General features: G+C 38.5%; 1 protein-coding gene across 5 annotated transcripts in view; it reads left to right on the top strand.

The window, feature by feature from the left end:
• Positions 1–15,952, top strand: part of LOC140526994 (utrophin-like) — a 262,618-nt gene that overhangs the window by 154,316 nt on the left and 92,350 nt on the right. For all 5 annotated transcript variants that reach the window (XM_072643607.1, XM_072643609.1, XM_072643608.1 and 2 more), the window contains one exon: positions 14,003–14,064. In XM_072643607.1, the coding sequence (XP_072499708.1) occupies positions 14,003–14,064 (62 nt within the window). The remainder of the gene's footprint in view (positions 1–14,002; positions 14,065–15,952) is intronic.

The raw sequence follows: 15,952 nt of genomic DNA on the forward strand, positions 1-15,952 counted from the left end.
CCTTTGAGAGCAACTTAGATTTTTTTTTAACAATTAAAAGTCATTCACAATGAAGAAGGTGATTTAGATTCCTGAGCAAGCTGAATGTTACTATCCAGTGTCAAAGACAAGGTTGACTCTAAAGCAATGAGACCTTCTTAAGTGACTTGTAATTTGTAACTTGCTTCTGAAAGGAAATTCTTATGAGGAATTCCAGAAATATTTTGAGCCAAGTTATTGTCATTGATGTGGGTATATATGTATATATACTCCCAATCTCCTGTGAAGGAGAAAAAGTCATCTGAATAGGTAAATATCTAGTGTATTTGATGAAATCTAGTCTTGGAGCTTCACCTCAGATTTATGGATTTTGCCAAACTAAATCTCTTTTCTCCACTGAGGTGAAGGTTCCCTGTAGCAAGTGTTCTTGTCCTTCCAAATATGGCATTTGGTGATTCTTTAGCAGGTCTATTAGCTAGGCTTTTTGTAATACTTTAAGGTTTGCAAGGCACTACATGATCTCTCTTGATCTCATTCTGTTACTGAACTCACAGGGTTGTTAAAATGTGAGGTATTTTTGTCAACATATGATATGTTGGCTTTGAAGATTTTTTGTAGTAACCTGCAGCCATATTTTCAATTGGCACCTAGGCAAAGTGTAGAACTGAATGTGGGGTGGTTTGTTTCTGCCTGATAATGTGACTTGCTAACTATCCAAAGTACTTTTTTGTCTGGCTTTCAAAATCAGACCAGCTTTGGCATTATTTGTTGGTTCTTCATGTGGTGGTCTTTCTTTCCCTTAGCACAGAGAGTTGGCTGCATTCATTGGCCTGGAACGTTTCTACTCTTTGCCCTCTAACCTCAGAATATTTGATCTGACTTTTGATGAAGAATGACAATTTTTTTTATCATAGTGTTTAAGTAAATGTAAGGCCTTTTTGATCTTTGCTGTGGATGTATGCTAGCAAAAGTATATGTAACACTTTGTTGTTGTGTTTGTCTTTCGTCTCAAAGAGGACCATGACATCAAGATGATGACGTGACTTGAAGTTGACTTTGATTTGAGTGAGAGAGGGCTGTGCAAGGTCACCAATCTCACTTTCTTCACTTGAGCCACCTGCGTCCAGTGGCCTGATATTCATCAGGATGACCGGAGATGGCCCAGGATGCAATGTGAGAACTTGGCCCTTTCAGGCTAAGTTCATATCACATTCTCACTCTGAGTAAGATACATCCATTCAATGAAAAGGCTTCTTGAATTTACTCAAGGGACGGCCCCTTTATTAAAAAAAACAAATCAAACTAGGAGGGGAAGATGTAGCACTTCAAAGATCTCTAGAAAGAATATTCTCTAAGTGATCTCCCTGAGCTAAAAGTGACTCCTATAAATTTTCCAGACACTCTGATATCTCCTATGCACATAATTATTTTTCAACTCATTATTTATTTGTATGTGTTGTTTGTACACACATATAGTCCCACTCTTCAACTATGTAACCTTCTTGAGCATATGTACTATGTGTTTTTCCACCTTTGCAGCACTAGGACCTATCATGGAACCTTGAACAAAGGAGACGTTTAGTAAATACGTTTTTTTTTTTTTTGGTTGTTGTTGCTTCAGCAGAAGATTTTGCTGTGATTAAAAAAAGACTTTATTAGGAGACTTATAGAAATTCAGGTAATGATAACCTGAAGTAGAGCCATCATGTGTTTGGAGAGAAGGAGCTCTTGTGAAAGTAGACTATGTAGACACAAGACTATGCAGACATCCTGAAAGCATCACAGATGAAACATCTCATGAATCCAAGTGATTGGAAGGATGGTGGTGTCTATAACAGAAATAGGGACGTTTGGGGAAGGGATGGAATTAAAGGAGAAGATAATTAAATACATTTTGGACACAGTGATTTTGAGATGCCTAAGGGATATTGAACTGGAGAGCCATGGGTCCTTCAACAAATAACCTCTTTTGGGTAAAGTAAAATGAGAGGATTGGACTGTAAAGTCTTCACGGTCCCTTCTTTTTCTAAATCTATGGTTCTATGTCCAGCAGGCGGTGGATGAGTAGAACTTAAGAGAGATACTAATTCTGAATGGATGATCTGGAAGTCATCTGCAATTATCAAAGCTACTGAGATCTCTGGAAGGGCTTACAGGGAGAGGAAGAGAACACTGGGAATACAGCATTAGGAGGATTGGGTTAGGGGTGGTAAATCAATAATATCCCTAAAAAGGACTCTTTGGAAAGGATCATTTATATGGGAAGCAGAACCAAGAGAGTGCAATGAAGCACAAACAGAACAGAATATCTCGGAGCTCATTCCTTGAAAGAGATTAAAAGAACAGGGACTGTCCTCATCCCCATTCCTTGGTGTAGGTGAGAGGATTCCTGGGGGTTGGGGCTCTGACACTTTGAAAGAAGAATCAGTATCTGGTTTCTCCTCGGCATATCACTTTACAGTTTAGGTTCATTTTCCTCATCTGTAAGATGGAGATAAGAGGTTCTTCCTCACTGGATGGTTGTATTTTGTAAAACTTAAAACATTTTATAAATGCTGGGTATTACTATTATCGTTATTTATCATTGTATCTTATTGGTGGCCATTACGATTTACTGACACTTCAGGCCAGCTATCCCTCACTCCACAAACCCCCACATACAACCATATTAGCTACTTTGGCATAAAATAAATGCAATTTGTTTTGTTAAATTGAGTGAGGTGTAGTTGCTAGAGGTATCTTAAGATGAAATTGCCAAGTGGAATAGCATGGAGATGTTTGGTTTGCTTGCTTCCATTTGTTTTCTTCTCAGTTTTCTTATTAAAAAAAAATACTTATTGCCACCTGGTTAGAGTTAAATAGGTGTGAGTTCCAAACTGCTGAGTTTAACTGTTATTAGCAGTTCTAAAAGGTGTCAAGAGGCCTGTGGAAGGTGTTTGGGCTAAAAGCTTTCTGAGTGTGGTTTGGCTTCCCTGGAAACTTCTGGGAAGGAGTTTTTTATTATGGCATGAGAATTGGGGTTTTTTGGTGGTAATTCCCAGAGTTGAGTGGTATCTCTAAATCATTATCTTTGGTGGTTCTTAATGTGAAAATATAACACTTTTGGTCTCCATTATGATGTCACACAAAGAACTTCAGCTCTCATCCCTGCTTTCTTTTTTAATAAATCTAAAAGCATAGAAAGCAGACAGCATATTCATGACTAGACCATTACAGCTGGCTCCCTATTAAGGTGAATAATGAAACCCTTGAAGTGGTCAAATTTTTAAAATCATACCTACTATTTCTTTCCCTTTGGACTGGAACCAATTACATAATCATAACTTTGTATAGTGGGATTTCAAATGCATGTGATTCAAGTGGGTTCGATAATTAGCACTAATTGAGACCTGGCTGTGTATGAACAGACTTTTTAGTTCTTTGAGGGCAAGAATAGTTTCTTACACTTCTTTCTCATCTTCCACATCAAAGTGCTCAGTCAAGAAGTTGATTGTCAGGAACTTAGTAGATTCTCATTAAATGTATGTTGAAGTGACAGTTTTTTGATTTACCTCCACCTACCCCATCCCCAGCACCTTCCTCTCTTATTACCTTCCATTTCTTCATATGTATTACACATGTACATATATACACATACAAGTTGATATGTATATATTTATACGTATATATATTTGCTTGTATATATAAATATGAATATGCTTCATACACAGATTTTCTCCACCTTTAAAATGTAAGTTCATTGAGGGCAAGGGCTATTTTTGCTTTTTCTTTATGTCATCAGCATTTAACATATAATAAGTAGTTAATAAATGGTTGTTGATTTATTGTCTCTAAAAAAATTTGCAGTTTTATTATAACTTTTAAAAAATGTACAAAAATAAGACATTTTTCTTTTATTTTTTTTATTTTTTATTATTATTTTTTTTTCATTAAATTTATTTATTTAACTTTTAACATTCATTTTCACAAAATTTTGGGTTACAAATTTTCTCCCCTTTTATCCCCTCCCCTCCCCCAAACACCAAGCATTCTAATTGCCCCTATGACCAATCTGCTCTCTCTTCTATCATCCCTCTCTGCCCTTGTCTCCATCTTGTCTTTTATCCTGTAGGGCCAGATAACTTTCTATACCCCTTTACCTGTATTTCTTATTTCCTAGTGGCAAGAACATTACTCGACAGTTGTTCCTAACACTTTGAGTTCCAACTTCTTTACCTCCCTCCCTCTCCACCCCTTCCCTTTGGAAGGCAAGCTATTCAATATAGGCCAAATCTGTGTAGTTTTGCAAATGACTTCCATAATAGTTGTGTTGTATAAGACTAACTATATTTCCCTCCATCCTATCCTGTCCCCCATTACTTCTATTCTCTTTTGATCCTGTCCCTCCCCATGAGTGTCGACCTCAAATTGCTCCCTCCTCCCCATGCCCTCCCTTCCATCATCCCCCCAACCCTGCTTATCCCCTTATCCCCCACTTTCCTGTATTGTAAGATAGGTTTTCATAGCAAAATGAGTGTGCATTTTATTCTTTCCTTTAGTGGAATGTGATGAGAGTAAACTTCATGTTTTTCTCTCACCTCCCCTCTTTATCCCTCCACTAATGAGTCTTTTGCTTGCCTCTTTTATGAGAGATAATTTGCCCCATTCCATTTCTCCCTTTCTCCTCCCAATATATTTCTCTCTCACTGCTTGATTTCATTTTTTTTAAAGATATGAACCCATCCTCTTCAATTCACTCTGTGCACTCTGTCTGTATCTGTGTGTGTGTGTGTGTGTGTGTGTGTGCATGTGTGCATGTGTAATCCCACCCAGTACCCAGGTACTGGAAAGTTTCAAGAGTTACAAATATTGTCTTTCCATGTAGGAATGTAAACAGTTCAACTTTAGTAAGTCCCTTATGACTTCTCTTTGCTGTTCACCTTTTCATGCTTCTCTTCATTCTGGTGTTTGAAAGTCAAATTTTCTTTTCAGCTCTGGTCTTTTCATCAAGAATGCTTGAAAGTCCTCTATTTCATTGAAAGACCAATTTTTCCCCTGAAGTATTATACTCAGTTTTGCTGGGTAGGTGATTCTTGGTTTTAGTCCTAGTTCCTTTGACTTCTGGAATATCCTATTCCATGCCCTTCGATCCCTTAATGTAGAGTCTGCTAGATCTTGTGTTATCCTGATTGTATTTCCACAATACTTGAATTGTTTCTTTCTAGCTGCTTGCAATATTTTCTCCTTGACCTGGGAACTCTGGAATTTGGCCACAATGTTCCTAGGAGTTTCTCTTTTTGGATCTCTTTTAGGCGGTGTTCTGTGGATTCCTTGAATATTTATTTTGCCCTCTGGTTCTAGAATCTCAGGGCAATTTTCCTTGATAATTTCATGAAAGATGATGTCTAGGCTTTTTTTTTGATCATGGCTTTCAGGTAGTCTCATAATTTTTAAATTGTCTCTCCTGGATCTATTTTCCAGGTCATTTGTTTTTCCAATGAGATATTTCACATTATCTTCCATTTTTCCATTCTTTTGGTTTTGTTTTGTGATTTCTTGCTTTCTCATAAAGTCCTTAGCCTCCATCTGCTCCATTCTAATTTTGAAAGAACTATTTTCTTCAGTGAGCTTTTGAAGCTCCTTTTCCATTTGGCTAATTCTGCTTTTGAAAGCATTCTTCTCCTCACTGGCTTTTTGAACCTCTTTTGCCAATTGAGTTAGGCTAGTTTTCAAGGTGTTATTTTCTTCAACATTTTTTTGGGTCTCCTTTAGCAGGGAGCTGATCTGCTGTTCATGCTTTGACTTCATGTCTCTCATTTCTCTTCCCAGATTTTCCTCCACCTCTCTAACTTGATTTTCAAAATTCTTTTTGAGCTCTTCCATGGCCTGAGCCCATTGGGTGGGCTGGGACACAGAAGCCTTGACTTCTGTGTCTTTCCCTGATGGTAAGCATTGTTCTTCCTCATCAGAAAGGAAGGGAGGAAATGCCTGTTCACCAAGAAAGTAACCTTCTATAGTCTTATTTCTTTTCCCTTTTCTGGGCATTTTCCCAGCCAGTGTCTTGACCTCTGAATATTCTCCTCACACCCACCTCGCCTCCTGATCCTTCCGGCCAGCGTTTGTGGTCTGAGATTCAAATGCTGCTTCCAGCCTCAGGGCTTTTGGCGGGGGCAGGGCTGCTATTCAGTGTGAGATTAAGTTCAGATGCTCAGGTGGGGGCAGGGCCACCTCTCAGGCTCAGTTCCCTCAGGGAGTTTATGCAGAGACCTTCAGCAATGGATCCAGGCTCCTGCCTGCTTGGGGAGCCCCGGTCTGCCGCTGCCCCTCAGCTTCTGCCTCCTGAGGGGGCCCGAGCCATGGGGGCACCCCACTCACCCCTAGACCCGCCAAAGAGACTCTCTCACCGACTCCCGTCACCTGTGGGTGGAGGGACTTGTGCGGCTGCTGGAGATCCTGTCGCTGAAGCCTGCTCGGATCTGTTCCTCTTGGTGCCGCGGCCGTGGCAGGTCTGGGCTGGGCTCTGCATCTGCAGCATGACGGACCTTTTGCGAGAGGTGTGCAGGTCCCTCTGTGGGTGGAGGGACCTGCGTGGCCGTTGGAGATCCCGTCCCTGAAGACCGCTCGGATCTTTTCCTCTCGGTGACGCGGCCGTGGCAGGGCTGTACTCAGCTCCTAGTCCAAGCGCCCAGTACACAGCGTGAAGGACCTTTTGCGAGAGGTTTGCAGGTCTCTCCTGAACAGAAATCTCCCTCGCTCCAATGTTCTGTGGCCTCTGGGTGCAGAATTCGTCGTGAGTTACTTCTTTGTAGATGTTCTATGGGTTGTGGGTTCGGAGCTATGTGTATGTGCGTCTTTCTACTCCGCCATCTTGGCTCTGCCCTCGACATTTTTCTTTTAGATTCTGAACATGACAGTATCTTTAAGTAAGCTAAAAGTGGCAAAACTATAAGGAGCATGGCAAATGTTAATGAATAATAATGATCATTAAAATGTAGGAGTATGTAATTATGGGAAAAACTGATTATCAGATAATTAAATGACTGATATAACTAAAACGTGCTATTCGATTAAAGAAAATTAATGTAAAATTACTGTGCTTAATTAGATGTTTAGGGAAAGGTGAAAAAAATTGGGCAAAGGGTAGAAAAGATTCAAATCATCAAATTAAACTTAAGGCCATCTATTTTTCTCAGGGCATTGTTGCTTCCTTACATATACAAAGAAAATGTAATGAACAAGCTCCAGCTATCTCTGTTGGAAGGACATAATTTGGTCAAGCAATATTTTAAAAACTTCTCATCTCCCCTTCTAGTATATAACTTTACAAAGAATAAACATCTGTTCTTCTATGACATTTAAGTCTAGCTGAGGGACATCAATCTGTTTTTCTAAAGTCTACATCACCACTGAAAAATTAATCCACTGACTTGCAAAAAATTTTTCCTCCTGTCTTTTCATATTCACATGTTGAATGAAAGGAGAAAAAAAACATATTTCCTGTAAAACTATGCTATAAAAATTGACTTCAAATATGGAATCATGGCCACATAGGTTGGTGTAGTGATTGTTACTACTCCTAAGGAAAACATGAAATGAGAAGCTTGGTTTGAGATAAGCTCCAAAGAAGAGTATTTGGCACAGTTTCTACTGTAAGGATAGTGGGCATTTTCTGATAGATGTGTGAGGTACTTCAGGGAATAGAGAAGAAATTATTAATAAACAAAATTGGTTAAAATAATAAGTACTTCTGTAAATAATTCTTTTGCACAGAAGTTATGTAAAGTTGCATTTTAAACAAATATTAGGAAATTGCTAATTGGCATTGTTTCCCGTGCTTCACAAAGTTGTGGCCTTATACTCTGCAAAACAACTGAATTGCTCTAAAGGGAAGAGCCAGTGGGCATTTCCAGTGTTCCTTGCATTAGATTCTTGACCTGCCCCTGATCCACTGAAGTACCCCCATGCTACTGTAGGGTGTATATAAATGTTATTTCAGTGATACAGCCTAGGCATGCCTTGGTTATTCTCATTTCCAGTGTTTAATACATGTGAATTGCCCACCATATGTTAGGTGCTGTAAAGTGTTGTTTGTGTGCTTAACGGGTTTTTGGTTTGGTGTTAATTGCTGCTCTGCAAGAATTATTTATTTTTGTTTTTATTCCTTTAACTGTCTCCCTTCCTAAAACCTAGCATTGGTTCCACTTTAAATGGATTTCGTTTCCATTATTTTTTAAGTTTATCAAGCTGAATAATCCAACGTATTTCAGTTTAAGATCTTAGAAGCTGAACCTCACTATTCCTGTCCTGAAGGAAGGGGAATCATTTTAGCCAACTGAAAAAGTGGTCCACAGCTGCTCCTATAAGGCTGGTGGTTGGATTGATATTTTTCATTAAACTCCCCCTCGCCCCCCAAAATAGTCATTTACAGCCAAGAGCCTTGATTGCTTTAAAAATGTGCTATATTAAATTGCAGTTGCACTTTTGTGACTAGAGACTATTTATTTCCAGCACTGGCATTTCTGCCTAATGAATCAACTGGTGTTGAATTCACAAAGGGAAGTGCACTTTTCTCTGTTCCATCTGGTTGCCAAATGAGTATGTTCTCTCTGAGTCTGTCAGTAGTGTACTAGCTTTCAAGGACCAAGTGCTTGGTAATGACTGGAATGGACCTTGACTAGAATGTTTGACTTGTGATGTCATCCTTAGTCCTCTGCTTGCCTGGATTTTGTTTTTTTTCTTTGTTGTTGAAGGCATACAGTAGATCACCAAGAATGGAAAGGGCATTATTTTTACAGTAGCAAGACTCCAAGAGAGGCTGCTTTTTCAAGCTGTTTTTTACTTTGTCAAAAAGATAGGCCTGGCATTACATTTTAAGTTTGGGTTTGCTTCCTCATTAGTGGATATCAGTGGATAAGTATGGTACCTATGGACTGTTACACTGTATGTAGCTTGGTGGTTATGATTATAGAAAAAAAGATTGCCTGCTACTAGCTATAGGAGTTATAGTGAGAGAGGGAGTGTACTAGAATACACTGTTAATTTATGCATGGATAGTTGAGAAATCATCAATGAAGATTTATTTGCAGTCCCATGCCACTCTTACTTAGCCTGGCTCTTTGGCCCCCAAGTCAATGATATAATGTGAATCCTCTTTTCTGCCTTTCACGTTCTTTTTTTCCCTTTCCTTCCAAGCTGTGTTTCCTCTCTCATTCACCCCTGCTTTGCAATTTCTTCTATGATCCTTTGACCCATAGAATTCTGAGAAAACTTTTTTTCCCCTAAATACCAGGAGGTAATGGAGTAGAGTGCTGGAGCAGGCTCAGAGAAAGCTGAGTTCAAATTCTGACCCACATACTTATTAGCTGTGTGATCCCGTGCAAATCATTGATTCTTTCTCAACTTCTGTTTCCTCATGTGTAAATTAGGGATAAAATTAACCCCTTGTTCGAAGGGTTATTGGGAAGGATCAAATGGTGTAATGCACGTAAGCACTTTGTAAACCATATGGTGCTATAGAAATGTTGACTGCTGTTAACCTGCTTCCCACAAGAAAAGGACCAGAGAAGGAGAAAAGAAGAAGAGGTTCAGATATCTATTGGATTTTATCTATGTTTGCTACTTTTTACTTTAAGGATTACAGTTTTAGTCATACATTACTGCACATCATGATCCTTCTAATAACCCTATAAAATAACAAGGCATCAGGATCCCCAGTTTTACTAATGAGATAACTAAAGTACAGAGATATTAAATGATTTTTCCATATAATAAAGGAAAATATCAGAGGCAGGATTCAGGCCCAGGGCTCCCTGAACTCCAAGTCCACCACTCTCTTCTAGAATATCACATTTCCTTTATGGAGAGAGGAGAGAGGATAGAGGCAACAGGTAACTGTGAAGGTAAAAATGTGCAGGATTTGCAGGTGATTTGGGTATGACAGGGTGAGATTGAGGAAAGGTTCAAAAATGACTTGGAGGTTTGGAGCCTTGACAATATTGAGGATGCCAGTACTGTCAGTAAAACATAAGCATGTTAGGGACAGATTTGGAGGAAATATGGGTTTGGTTTTAGACATATGAACTTTGAAGTATCAGTAGAATATCTCTCTGAGGTCCCCAAACTTATTTGACCTACCACCCCCTTATCAAAAAAATTATTCAGTCCCCTTCCCCTTTCCCCGCCCCGGAAATCTAACCCTTCAAGATTTAATTTAACTCTTTAACACTTTAAAAAAATTGGATCATTTCTAAAAATACTGCCCCCTTGAATCATTGCAGTGTCCCCCAGGGGCTGCATTGCCCACCTTGGGAATCTATGATTCTCAGTAGAGCTATCTAGCAAGCAGTTGATGCTCAAGAGATAGCTTAAGAATGGATATGACTGGAAATGTAGCTGTAGATGTCATTTACATAAAGACAGTCATTGATGAAGCACTGATAAGATGTGAAGAGAAAATCACTGAGGATAGAACTTTAGAGGAGAAGAATGAACAAGTGAAAGGAGAGGGTTGAACTAGGAAAATATAGTGTTTAGAGGTCAAGGAAGAAGAGAATATCCAGTAGGATAGAATGGTCATCTGTGTGAAATGCTACAGAAAGGTCAATAACGAGAACTAAGAAAAGACCTTCCAAGATGGCACGCACGTCATTTGTGATCTTGAAAAGAACATTGTTATTACCATACAGTGATGGATGATAAATACCAGATTCTGATCGAGAAAGCCTCCTGTAGAAAGTGCGATAGAGGGAGGCAACCAAAGATTAATTAAAAAAAAAAAAAGATTTCCATACAGCGGTTGCCTGGTTGAAATTTTAACAACATGAATTCATAGTAGACTCAGCTTGTTTTCATTACCATGAAATGCACAAGGTGAGGGCTGAAGGTGGCTGAGTGATAGAATGGGAGCAGCGGAAACATAATGGGCAAGGTAGAGACTGCCATTTTGAAATGTCTCCACTGTAGGTTCAAGGAAGCGAAGTGATACTGGTACAGGGAGGGATCTAGGACTTGAAGGTTATAATGAAAGTTAAAAACAGGCTCAATAAGAGTGGGACAGTGGGAAAAGTTCAAGTACAGAAGATTATGATCAGAAAAAATTTCAAAACGTTGGAGTTGGATCAATTTTGGATGATGGTGCTTTTTAAAAAAAAAATTAAATGATGTGGGGCAGACGGGAAACTATAACTTTGTGTGTGAGCGTCATATCCACAATACTCCATTTATAGATGGAACTAAACAGACAAACACAAAGCCACTATCGTAATTAGAAGTTCCCAGAACAGATGGATGGAATTAAGGCTTGGGGGGGGGGGGGGAGAAAAGAGGGGTTGGAAGAAAATCTTCCTTTAAAAAAAACAGTCTTCTTCCTGTTGGGAGTCTTGTGTTACAGTGGAGGTAGACACAGCTTGGTCTTCTTCATCCCAAGAGAAATCAGAATATAGGAAGTGATTTGGGAATGTCAGAGGCTTTGCAGAAACATTGGGGAGGAGGCTGTTACTGATCCAAGAGTTCCCCGGTTTCTCCTTCAACCTATGGGTGCTTAAAGTCTTGGACAGATGGTGTTCATGGGTTGAAGTAGTTGATTAACTGGAAAACCAGAGTGTCAGAAGAGTGGGCAAGGTAAACCTTCAAGGGCAATGACTATTTTGTTCATCCTAGTGCTTAGCACATTGCCTTGCGTATAGTATATTCTTAATGTAACTTTATTAAATTGATCTAGGACCATCGCAAGGATTGAATTAAAGAGATGGAGGTTGTTAGCCAGGTTTTTAAGACATTGAAGAAAAGGAGAGATTGACCAGGAAGGTCAATGACAGAAATGAGCATCTGCATTTGGTGATCTAATTGGAGGCTGGCACTTATGAGAAAGAGAGGATGTGAAAATCCAGAAGAGACGGTGAGGAAGGAGTGAAGGGTATTTGGATTTGTCCAGGCACTGTGTATGGAGCTGAGGTAAGGAGAAGATGAGAGCAGCTTCCAACATGGAAAGAGAGTGATCAGGGCAATTTTGAAAAGAAACCATGAAAACTGACTGTGCTTGAACTTTCTTTACCTGTGAAGAAATTTCATGTTTGAATCATCTAAGAAAGAATTTGTCAGTTTGGGGATTAACTGTGACTTTTGTTTCCCCTTCCCTTTGGTAAAGTAGGCCTTTATGGTAAGTGTTACTGTCATGTATTTGAATGGAATTGAATTAGAGAGCTTATGATTGAAGAGGCCTTTTGCATTGCCATGATTTTCCACAATATACATGAAGAGACTTTTTGGCCTATTCCCAAGGAAGCAGAGTGATTTAGAAGCAAGAATTCTAGCCTGGGGCTTAGAATGAACCATCAACAAGCATTTACTAAGCTACTACTACATGCAGCTCTCTGGGCATACCAGTACAAGAAAGGAACTCTCCCTGCTCACCAGAAGACTCAGAGTCTAGCCTGTTTCTTCATCTCTAAAAAATGGATGAGGGATAGGGATAAACTACATAACTGCTGAGGGTTTAACAATTCTAAGCATTCTTCAGTTTTTATTGTTTTGGGTCTTGTGTAGGGTCCATTCCAAACTTTAAAAGGTTAAATGTTGGCTTTCCAGAAAATTCCTTCTGCTTGAGTGCTTGCCTCAGTAGTAGTCTGGTTACTTCTAGGTAAATCAACTATGGGTTCTTATCAGATTCTAACCTGTTCAACTGTTCAATCTGGCTTCCAGTACCTATAGTGATCATCAAAATTGTTTTTTCCATAGTAAACACCCAACTTGCTGCTGCTTCACCTCTTGTCTTGAATGGGACATTTCAGAATTGTCTGGTATTGATAGCTGCTCTGCTGCTAACTCATAGCTAACTCTTCTTCCTGTTACCCATTTTCCTGCTTTCCGTCTAACCTGAACACAGTTTTATACACCCCCGTAACACTCAGCATGATAAAGTGCTCATTTATTATGCCTTATAAACAAGGTATGACAGAAACAACTTACCCAAATTTCATTTAATGAGCATTCCTCGGTGATGGAAAACTAGTTACACTTCCTTAGAAACTCTGAATTCCTTTATTTTTCTATAGGTCCTTGATGCTGAGTAAGGAATTTCTTTGCCAAAGTATATTTTTATGTGGTTTTTTTTTTTTTAGGGGAGGAGGATGGACAAGAGTTGTACAGGGCAGTCAGTCTTGGGTAGCTTACAATCTGTATTGTTGATGGGAATACCCAAATTTGATGAAAACATAGATCACTGGAACTTTGGAGTACCACATGACCTTGGTGGAGGTGGAAAACTCTTTTGTTTTACAGATACAGATTCATCTAAATAAGCATATGCCAAGTGCAAGTAATAAGAGATTTAAATGGGAGTGAAAAAGAGGGGTTGAAGTTTGATGTTCTGTTTAGGAAAAAGAAAATATGAAACATTTACCTTTTATGTAAAAGCGAGGAAATGGAAAGCATTTCAATAAATGTAATACTATCAAAATTATTATCATAAAAACAGAAAGAAGCAAAAGGAGAAGGAGAGGCAAGATCAGACAAAGCAACGGAAAATGATAAAAACACAAAGGATGTAAGATAGAGAGCGAAACACATGTGGGCTGGGAACAGAAGAAAAGACTCCTGAGTTAGATATTTTAGGTCTGGCATTGTGGCCCAGATAGTTATCACTGAAATTGAAATTCACAGACCAAAAGTTTAGGTTTACATATTTTATGCTTATACTAGAAAACTGGAGTTTCTGAAGTAAATAAATTCTTCCATCCTTTGTCTCTTTCAAATGAGTCATTAATGTCCCAGATGATGCTCAGCAGTAGTTGGAGCATCAGGTTCCTTAATGACAGTGTCCTTTTGTCCAGCTTCTCAATGCCCCATTTAGTGAATTATAAATAGCAGTGAAATATCAAGCTAGGAAAAAATAAACTGGATATTTTTTCTTTTAAATTATATATCCATATTGAGAGGTTTTACTCTTTGGGAGTTTGATGCAAAGCCAGTTTGGAAATACATTTATCTTGCAACTTAATTTTGTGTAATTTTTGCATATTTTAAAAAATGTACCCATTTCTTTCAGTCACCACACCGAGTCAACACGTTGGAATCACCCTAATATGACAGAACTCTTGCAGTCCCTTGGTGAGTATTGTTTTATTGGATAATAATTAACTCATGGAATTCGTCAGAACTGTTGAGCTCTGTTATCTTCATTGAGTGAAACTTTGCTAGCATACCCCAGGTATCATGTGGTGTAGTTAAAAGGAACATACCTTGCTTTCCCAGGAAGGGTTCCATGTCAGAAAATAAATAGAAGCTGTATATTCATCATGTGTTCATTCTAAAGAACAACTTAACATCAAAAGTATCACAAGTATTCGGGTTGACCTCTTTTCTTAAGTGGCAGGCATAACTCAGAATTAAGTGAGTCAAAAAGAAATTTCAAGACATACAACTCCCCTGATTTTCCTTCTACAAGAATGTACTTTTGTTTTCTTAATTTGATTGTTGTATAAAGCACTGCCTTCTCTTCTCTTGAGTCTGCCTACGTTCAACACAAAGGACTTTTAGGTTGGCTATTCTGACTCTTATCTTTAGTCAATGCCTACCAGAAAGAGTGCTGGCCGTGGGAGTCTACAGACCCGGATTCGTATTCTTCTTATACTTTGTGTAAACTCGGGCATGATACTCTCTGAGTGTCATTCTCCTTGTGTATAAATGGGGTATGACATTGTGTATAGATGTATATAGATGTGTAGATTGTGTATAGAAGTAAAGACTTCAGAGGGTCTTTGTAAACACATAATAATCATACCTGCCATTACCTACCATTTATAGAACACGTTAAGGTTTATGAGACGTCCCTCGTCTTGTTGTACCTTAATTCCTGTGAGCATAATAATATGAAATAATATTATTTCATAATAATATGAAAGAATATGAACCGACATCTATTTAGAATTTTAGAGTAATAATGCCATTTCTAAATTACCTCAAAGGTCAGCCTTTTTATGGAGGACACCCTTAATTCTTACCCTTAGTGGTACTCTGATGCATAGCTGATGTAACATTTGTAAAACAGAAAAAGGGCTGAACTTGGAGCCAGAAATTGCTGAGTCTGAATCTTTTTCTCATACTCAATAGTTGTGTAACCATTGAGCAAGCTGCTAAATCTTTTTCAGTCTGTTTTTTCATCTGCAAAATGGAGACATTTATGCTTCTCCTACCTACTTGACAGGGTTCAAGTGAAGTCAACAAGTATTTATTAAGTATCTGGTATATGTATGCTACAGTCTGTGCAAAGTAATCTCTTAGAGAGGGGAGTATTAGTAGCTGGGACACTAGGCAAAATCCTCTTGAAGGTAGGATTTGAATTATTTTGATGAAAGCCAGGAAAATAAAGAAGGAAGGGAGGAAGAGGAAGAGCATGGAGGAAAGCAAGTGCAGAGGATTTTATATTTGATTTTGGAGGAAATAGGGAACCATGGAGACTTATTGAATTGGGATACAGGCAGACCTGTTCTTTAGGAAAGTCACTTTGTCAACTGAGTGGAAGATGGATTGGAGTGAGAAGAAACTTGAGGCAAAGAGACCTTTTAGCACGCTACTCTAGTAATCCAGGATAGAAGTGACAAAGGCAAGTACTAGGGTGTGTGTGCACACACCCCCTTTATAAAAAGAGGTTACATGAAACAGAATTTACAAGATTTGAAAACAAATTGAAATGTGTGGGATAAGTAAAAGTAAAGAATTGAGCATGATACTCAGATTTACTGACCAGCACAGTAGCAGTTAAGATGGATAGAAGAAAAGGTTTTTAAACCATCCAGTGAATACAAACCACACAATCTGTTGCCTTAAAGAAATATAAATGGAATCAGATTTAAAAATAAGAGACTAGGAAAAAAATTAAGCATTAAGTGAATAAAAAAAATCCAAAATAGAAAAATAGGAATTGTAATCATACTGTCAAACAAAGCTATAACAAATACTACAAAAATTACAAGTGATAAAGAAGAAAATTATATTA

Source organism: Notamacropus eugenii, chromosome 2 (genome assembly GCF_028372415.1).
Source record: "Notamacropus eugenii isolate mMacEug1 chromosome 2, mMacEug1.pri_v2, whole genome shotgun sequence".
Taxonomy (NCBI): domain Eukaryota; kingdom Metazoa; phylum Chordata; class Mammalia; order Diprotodontia; family Macropodidae; genus Notamacropus; species Notamacropus eugenii.